This window comes from Asparagus officinalis, chromosome 1 (genome assembly GCF_001876935.1).
Source record: "Asparagus officinalis chromosome 1, Aspof.V1, whole genome shotgun sequence".
Classification (NCBI taxonomy): domain Eukaryota; kingdom Viridiplantae; phylum Streptophyta; class Magnoliopsida; order Asparagales; family Asparagaceae; genus Asparagus; species Asparagus officinalis.
In genome coordinates, this window is record NC_033794.1 from 122394277 (window position 1) to 122402895 (window position 8619).

The window sequence follows — 8619 nt, forward strand, 5'->3', positions numbered from 1 at the left end:
CCAAAAATACTTAATCATGGTATTAAATCACGTGCATTGCACGTGTGTAAAAACTAGTATATATATATATATATGAGATTAATGGGTATCCTTGTCATAGGAGGGGATTTCCTCCTATGACGCCTCTAAAATCACATGATTGAGCGACATTATAGATGATCCGCTCCGTTGAACTTGATCTACATATTCTAAAACCTCAACACACCAAGTTTGAGGTGAACCCGTCGTCGTTTGACCCTTCATCCACTCGTATCAATTTTAACGGTTTTGAATGAATAGAACTTTTCACATGGCTCGATGGAGGGTCAAACAACGACGGATTCACCCCAAACTTGGTGTGTTGGGGTTTTAGAATATGTAGATCAGGTTCAACGGAGCGGATCATCTATAATATCGCTCAATCATGTGATTTTAGAGGCGTTAAGGAGGAAATCCCCTCCTATGATAATGATACCCATTAATATCTCTCTCTCTCTCTCTCTCTCTATCTATATATATATATACATACATACATACACACACACATTGTTAAAAACCAGGCGAGGGTATAAGAGGATGTTCGGTTCAACAAAGGAACTCTCTAGGAAAGATCCTAACTTACTCATTTAGAAAAGAGTATTTTTATTATTTTCTGTTTCTCTTCTTTGGTTTGGCAAAAGAAAGGAAAAGAAAAAAGAAAAAAAGGAAAACGTATTCCAAAACAAGCTTTCTTAAACCAAGGAGATGTGTTTCTTTCAAAAAGGCTAAATACTCATATTGGTATTTTAATTCTACCACATTTACCAAGAAGGTATTTTAATTAGGCAAACATGTTTTAAGGTATTTTAATTGATTCAACTTACCAACAAGGCATTTTTTCTCGTCGGCGACCAGTTTTCCGACGAGAGCTCGTTACGTGCGTGACAAACTATTTTTTAGCTGCTAATGTGACACAGATTTTCTGACGTGGTAGTGTTTAGGCGGGAATTAATCCTCTAAAAATCACAATTCACCCAAAATAGGATATATCCGTGCCACATCAGCAACTAAAAAACAGTTTAAGCCATCACGTGCCACGCACGTGACGAGCTCTCGTCGAAAAATTGATCGCCGACGAGAAAAATGACATTGTTGATAAGTTGAATCAATTAAAATATCTTAAAACATGTTTGTCTAATTAAAATATCTTCTTAGTAAATGGGGTGGAATTAAAATACCAATATGGGTATTTAGCCCTTTCAAAAAGGTTTATTTATTTAATTACATATTATTATTTTTTTTTTCAATAACCAAACGCTCGTACAAGGCCCAACTACAATATCCAGCCCAAAAACAGCCCTCCGCATCCAAATCAACCCAATCCATCAACAGCCGCTCCTTCTTCCACAATCCAGCCCAAAAACAGCCCTCCGCATCCAAATCAACCCAATCCATCAACAGCCGCTCCTTCTTCCACAAACGGCCCTGATCAAAACCAACCACCCCAACCCTCACCTATATAAATCCTCAATCCCTAACCATCCGTCTCTTCTCAAAACCCTAGACTCGATCACAGAGTAAAGAAACCCTAGCCTAATCCCCCATTTCCTCTCATCCCCCAACTCAACTTCAGAAAAACTTCATCTTTTTTCTTGTTCTTGTGCAGGGCACGATGAAGTTCAACCCAAGGGTGTCCAGCTCCCGCCGCAAGAGCCGCCGGGCCCACTTCACCGCCCCGTCCAGCGTCCGCCGCGTCCTGATGAGCGCCCCCCTCTCGGCCGACCTCCGGTCCAAGTACAACGTCCGCTCATTATTTGAGAAAAAAATTTAGTGTATATTTTGAACCACCACCAAAAATGTTGTAGATCCGCCACTGCAAGTACAACGTCCGCTCGATGCCGATCCGCAAGGACGACGAGGTCCTCGTCGTCCGTGGGACCTACAAGGGACGGGACGGCAAGGTGGTCCAGGTCTACAGGCGCAAGTGGGTGATCCACGTGGAGCGGATCACGAGGGAGAAGGTCAACGGCTCCACCGTCAACGTCGGCATCAACCCCTCCAAGGTTGTGATCACGAAGCTGAAGCTGGACAAGGACCGGAAGGCGCTGCTCGACCGCAAGGCCGCCGACAAGGCGAAGGGGAAGTTCTCGGCCGAGGAGGTCGCCGCCGCCGCCGCTGGAGGAGCCGCTTCGCTCCAGGAGATCGATTGAAGAAAAAGCTGAGTCTTTTATCTAGTTATTGAATTTGAGGGGTTTTGTTCCGTACTTTTTAGGTGTCTAATGGCGATGATACTGGTAGCACTCGCCGATGAATGTTTTTTCAAGACTTGAGAGAGTTTGGTGAAGGTACTTTTTTTGAATCTAGTTTGTGTTATTATGAGTAGTGTGAAGACCCCATTTTTATAGCGCTCTCTTTGATTGATCTTGATCATTGCTTTGAAATTATTTTTGGTTGCGACTACTAATGTTAGTGTATAAATTCATTTTGTAGTGGTTTCTAGGGCTTAATCTATACAATGTGATTACATTGTAGATGGTAGTGTTAAACCTCGAGTCCTTTGAAGCTTTGTTAGTTTAGTTAGTAAGAGGAGCTATTCATTTGGTAATGGTGCTACTAGTGCTTGTTTAGATTTTTTATTGTAGGTTCAGTTATGATTCTGTAAATTTATTTAATTGTTAACGACTGCTAAGTGTGGTGTTGGAGGCTTATTGAGGTTGTAAAACGTCGAACTTTGAGCACTTCGATATCATACTCGTCAGGATGATCTCGGCATGACAATAGGGTCATCAAAGACGTCAATCCAACTACTGGTGGTTGGATTGGAGTCGTTTCATCTTCACCCCCTCCATTTTCAGTTTTAGCAAATGGTTGCCACAAAATTTCTTTTGATCTCGGCAGGGTCTTAGGCAAGGGTCTATATATAGAGTCCCCTACTAGTTTGTTATTGCTCAAGAGGGTTCTGATCTGGGGGCTAAAACCCTTGCTCGACGAGAAGAAAAGAAGTCCCGTAATCCACGTCAAAAATTGTGTTTCGAGGTATCGTGAGTAGTGATGAAGGCGCTTCTTCTACAATGATCTCTAGGGTTGATCCCTACTTGTTGTTCATGCTGTGGCTACTATAGTTAGATGTGTTATATACTTTGTTTGCAGATTTGTAATGCTGCTTTTGTATCTTAATTTTTGGTTTGTGGTGTCCGTGCATTCTCTTTCATGCATTTTATATCGTGTAGCCTTGCAAGTTGGATACCATCTTAGTTGCACACTCGTATGTCATTTTAATGTACTTCGAGTTGATATTAACAAATTGCTTCTTCATGCTAGTACTTTTGATTAGGAGAATGGTTGTGACTATTGCTTGACCACCTTATGGAATGACAATGAAATAGGTATAGAATATAGCCTGTGACTGAGGTTTTAGACTTACCGAATGAAAACAGCTGCGGCTAGTACTATAAAAAGGTCTATTCTCTATGGTAATATTAACTACGCCACTCTTTTTCAAACTAATCCCACACTACAAGAGAGAAGTGCTGTGGTACTCTGATGGCTCATCAATTTATTTGAAAAAAGGTTGAAAGATTATGTACCCACATTTTTGCCTTTTGCCGTGTGAAAATAGTTTGGAAGTAGTAGCGTAGATAAAACAACTCATTTTATGTAGTTATCTTTAGGATTGGCTGGGAGTATCTTGATATTGTTATCTATGTATCGAGTGCAATGCTACATAGCATCGGGTAGCAACAAGTTTTTGGTATTTGGCAATGCGTATTCAATAGTAAGATTTGACTATTGCCGGCTCTTCTTGCATTTTGTGTTTCACAGCTTTTCTAAAGTTAGGAAGATCGGCATTTGTAACTCACAGATTGTGAATGCATTGTATAAGAAACCCATTTCCTATAGTGATGTCTAGGATTGAGTGGGGTCATGTTGACTATGTTGTTTGTGGTAGCGTGTGCACTGTAAATATGTCAAAAGCTCATTGCAATTTGCAACCCATCACTAAATTTTTTTTAGGGTCTTACAGTGTACATATAATATAAACATACAAGTTCAAGTTACATTAGGGTTTCAAAACATAATTACACAATAACAAAGATCACCAACTGTTCATGTAACTCGCCGATCCAAACTTAAAGTTTCCTGCCCGTTTCCAGTTGGTCAAGGGCTGGGCTTGAATCCACCATGTTCATCTCAGCACGATGTTCGGCTGAATCCTGAGGCCTTGATATGAGGGAACCAAGTGTTGTTGGCTGTAAATCTCTGCGCTGGTCGGCTAACATACGAAAATATGCATGAGGTCCCCAACCTGCATGAAGATGTATCAGAAGTTTCAGTACTCAAGCCGTTGAGATTGTTGTAGAAGTACAGGCATAGGGAGCTCACTTTCTCAACCATGGTCACTTTAATTTGATTTAGTTGAGTGAAAAGTGAGAAATAATCCAATTAGCAAGATACGATGGCTGCTATAGTTGGATAAATCTTGATCAATCTACTGGTTAGTAATGACTGTGATATAGAAAATAGCCTGTCTACTGTCAAATAAGAGATAACTGTGATATAGAAAATAGCCTGTCTACTGTCAAATAAGAGTGGAGATGGCTAGTTTCGCAGTCTTTTGTGCCTATTTCTTTATTCCTTTGGGTACTATGATTTTCTATTCGTCATTCCTCTTAAATAAAGCCCTTCTAACTATTATACTAAAATCCCGCAGGTTGAGCGCTATTTTTATGATTCGAACTCACGCATCAATAACAATTTTTTTAAAATCAGTATTAAATTTACGGCTAGTATGATTTAAACCTCGATTGCTCTGATGTCATCTTAATTAAGCTCCTCAACCATTATAACAAAACTTCGAAGCTATGGTAAGGTCGAATATTTCCTAACGTATCAACCTAACAGTGAAAGAGAACTTGTAGTTCTGCTACTGGGATCGACTATTTATGTCGATGTTTTCACGTCATCATAAGGAAAATAAAATAAATCCGAGGGACCGAATAGATTTATTGGTTATAAATTAGGTGCTTTGGAGTGTACCTTGTGCATCATAAGGAGGTGGGAAAAATTGCAGATAACAAAATGAAGCAACTACCAATCCTGCAAAGGAAAATTTTTTCTCTGACTTGAGCAACTATCTATAAAGATATTTAAGTATTTTCAACGAAATAATTCATGATAAATACTGGAGAAATATGGACCTATCAGTCCACCAGCAAATACATCTTGCCAGTGATGCCAATAATCATTAACCCGAGAAACCGCAATAAGAGCTGCAACCAGAATAGGAGAAAATACGACGCAGAGTTTTGCAATGTGGCCCTTTCTGTCAAAAGCTTTGATCTTCCCAGAAAGATACCACGCTAGGAAACCTAGACCAGCAAATGACCCTGCATTCACACCGGTAAATGATAGAGTGTTCTTTAAAATAAAGAACAATTTTTCAAAATAGGCCGATTTAGTTTTTTATTTTTCAAAATCGACCGTTTTTATTTATTTATCAAAATCGACCCGGTTTTGTGATTAGCAGGCTAATCACTATCCTAAATAGTCGGGGTTGCCAACCCCGACTAATTAGGACATTAATTTTTAGGGTTTAAGGCCTTTAATTAGGGTTTAACACCCTCCTAAATAGTCGGGGTTGGCAACCCTGACTATTTAGGATAGTGATTAACCTGCTAATCACAAAACCGGGTCGATTTTGATAAAAAAAAAAAAACGGTCGATTTTGAAAAATAAAAAGCTAAATCGACCTGTTTTGAAAAATTATTCTTAAAATAAACCATCAGGAGAAAGAAAAAAAATTTATTAAAAGAAACCACTACAAGAAGCGCTAGCGTGGAAACCAGAAACAAAGTTTTTACCCCCTCCAAAGTCAAATCGCCTGTTTGGCTCCAAAAAAGTATAAACAAACCAATTGAGGGTAGCAAAGATTTAGTATTGGGGTGCTTCGTATAATATATAAGGCGATGAATATGATTGGGCTTTTTCTAAAGGATCGACTGGTGCACGCGAAATAAATACAACAGCAACAACGGCAAACAAGAACAAAGCCTTTATCCAAACTTTTGCGCTTTGTTTGGGAATTTACTACTAGACGGAAAGTTAAATAATGGAAAGGAAAGGTAGAGAAGGAGAGTGAAAAGACAAAATATTGCTTGGGAGTTGAGTAAAAGGAATGAAAGTAAATTTATTTTATCTTGTTTGAGAGTTTTAATAAAAAGGAGGGAAATGAAGTGAATATATATAAAGTTACATAAATACCTTTGCATGTTGCATGTTATTAAGATGATGATATATCTTAGCCATTGATTTTAATGTCATAATGGTATAATTATCTTACCATACTGTGAAATTTTATTCTAATTTCCATTCCATCCTCTACCGTCCAAATTGCGGGGGAAGAAAAATTTAGGAAAATTTAACATTCCATTCCATCCTCTAACCCCTAAAAAAAAACTCTCAAACAAGGTTAAAATGAAACTTTACTTTCACTTCCTTCCTCTAACCACCATCCAAACACACCCAAAGTTAGCTACATGATTCTTTTACACTGTTAATTTAGTTGTTACCAATTCTTCTTAATTGCTTCTAACCAAGTTCTCTCGGACCTATCCCAATCCTCCTAGTCCCATGTAACTATCATCTTATCGCTTCCTCTTATTGATGGATTTCATAGCCACCCTACGCATGACCAAAATCTTAGTTGATTGTCCTTATTTTACTTATTAGAGACCGACCTCTGACCTTCTACTAACGAACTGAAATATTATTGACGAAGCAACAACAGCGGTACCAATAATATCAGGCGCTGAAAATATTTCTAAAATTTGGATATGGCAACTTCGTCACGGATGTCGAAGAAGCTATAAATCAGTGAAAAATGTGTTGGCGCTGCAACAGTCAATACTGAGCTGATGGTTTTCCTAGTGCTTACATGAAGAATGTCCACTGGGAAAACTTTTATGTCCCTCTTTAATGTCACCCTTATTTCCATGACATATTACATCTCCATGTCTTGCAAGATCATAAGCCTGTAATTAACATCAACTTGTGTACGTGACTATTCTCAAAAGAGAGCAAATGACTGAAACAAAACTGAGCTCTAAGTAAAAAAAAAAAGAAGTAGTGAAAGCATCAACTTATATTGGATTATGCACCTCTTTTCCATCGGGGAAACAACGCCAGAAGAAGTCTGGTCGTGGTCGGCCGACTGCATCCTTAATCGCGTCCGTTATAACGCCGGTTATGAGCACCGCGTACAAAAGACCTATTTGGACACAATTCAGTGTAGGTCGATTCGTATATAAAGAAGGGTAAATTTTACAGATAATCCCCCCCAAGGTTTGCATGATTGACCGACCGACAAAGTAAGGTTTTCAAAGTGACACTTCTCATTTCCAATTTCTAGTAAAACAACCTGTCTGTTTTTTTATGTAATCAATGAATATGATGACCATATATATATAATTGTCATATTCTATGATATTAGTTTTAAATCCAAGTTAATTTTGTAGAAATTAAAGAACGGGGGTAAGATGTCACTTTTAAAACCATAGGACGTTTTCCCGTCAATCGTGCAAACCTTAGACGGTTTTCTGTGATATACTGTATATAATGAAATTACAAACGTCATGTTTACCCAGTACTGCATGATGCAAATCATAGACATCCCTCCTCTTGAAATAGATTCCGCTAAATATTGCGAAAGGCAATAAAATTGCAATAAGCTGACAAAATCAAAGAAATACGGTCATTATTTTTTCGCGCAAATTTCATAACATGACATCTCATCAAAGCTAGAGGAGTAAAATGTACATACTGGAATAGCCCACAATGGCACGGTGCTCTTCTTGAAAGGGTATTTGAGATCAGCCATCATATCTTTTCCTACGAACCTGTAGAAGGGATCTATAATGTTCAATACGCCTTCAGTCACCACAAGAAGCAGGAGTATAATCCAGTCGTGCATGTGAATCCTTGCCACCTTCACACCATGGGATCTTAGAGTATGACCGCTCGGATGGGTTTCAGCCATTTTCTCCTGTGCACAATGTCGATTTACGATGGTCTCAGAATTAGTGGTAGATATCGCGAAGAATTAACTTTATTCGATGTGCACAATGTCGATTTACGATGGTCTCAGAATTAGTGGTAGATATCGCGAAGAATTAACTTTATTCGACCCCTGCGGTTGTGAGCCCAAGAGAACAATATAATTGTTATACATGATTGTGGAAGGTATATATGTATCTCAAAATCAACGGCGGCCGCAACAGATCAAATTGCGAAAGACAAATTTGTTTTTACCGCGCGCTAAAATGTCAAAGCCACAACGTACTCGTTTATAAACTGTCTGCTCAAAGGTGAAACTAATACTAAAAATAACGAGCGCACGATAATAAGCCAAAGGTCGACATGTGATAAGTTTTCATGAATATTCCATTGACCTTTCAGTACTACGTTAAGGTTGGGAGGCTTCCATTATTGAACATGTTAAGGTTTCGAAGAATTTTTATTATTAAAGGTACCTTAGTCATCAATGATTAAAATCGTACGTGGAAAAAAGAAGCAACATAGAAAATCCGATACAGAGTCACAAATACACGTTTCAATGTGCATCTGTGTTTCCTCAACAAAAAAAAAAAAAAAACGAAAAAAAAA

The 8619-nt window shown here is 38.6% G+C and overlaps 2 protein-coding genes across 5 annotated transcripts in view; one reads left to right on the forward strand and one right to left on the reverse strand.

Annotated features, from left to right (window-relative positions):
* The window catches only part of LOC109829270 (60S ribosomal protein L26-2-like), a 6735-nt gene extending 4373 nt beyond the window's left edge, over nucleotides 1-2362 (forward strand). The window contains exons 1-3 of one of the 3 annotated variants that reach the window (XM_020396456.1): nucleotides 1438-1535; nucleotides 1625-1752; nucleotides 1838-2362. In XM_020396456.1, coding sequence (XP_020252045.1) covers nucleotides 1631-1752; nucleotides 1838-2168 — 453 coding nt within the window. In that variant the 5' untranslated portion in view covers nucleotides 1438-1535; nucleotides 1625-1630 and the 3' untranslated portion in view covers nucleotides 2169-2362. Of the gene's footprint in view, nucleotides 1-1437; nucleotides 1552-1624; nucleotides 1753-1837 lie in introns of those variants that run through there. The other 2 variants (XM_020396454.1, XM_020396457.1) reach the window with 2 other exon arrangements.
* LOC109829271 (lipid phosphate phosphatase 2-like) overlaps nucleotides 3925-8619 on the reverse strand; it is a 5711-nt gene continuing 1016 nt past the window's right edge. The window contains exons 2-9 of one of the 2 annotated variants that reach the window (XM_020396458.1): nucleotides 8081-8143; nucleotides 7778-8010; nucleotides 7598-7685; nucleotides 7116-7225; nucleotides 6893-6989; nucleotides 5157-5345; nucleotides 4996-5055; nucleotides 3925-4264 (exon numbers count right to left, since the gene is read on the reverse strand). In XM_020396458.1, coding sequence (XP_020252047.1) covers nucleotides 4089-4264; nucleotides 4996-5055; nucleotides 5157-5345; nucleotides 6893-6989; nucleotides 7116-7225; nucleotides 7598-7685; nucleotides 7778-7993 — 936 coding nt within the window. In that variant the 5' untranslated portion in view covers nucleotides 7994-8010; nucleotides 8081-8143 and the 3' untranslated portion in view covers nucleotides 3925-4088. The remainder of the gene's footprint in view (nucleotides 4265-4995; nucleotides 5056-5156; nucleotides 5346-6892; nucleotides 6990-7115; nucleotides 7226-7597; nucleotides 7686-7777; nucleotides 8011-8080; nucleotides 8144-8619) is intronic. The other variant, XM_020396459.1, reaches the window with a different exon arrangement.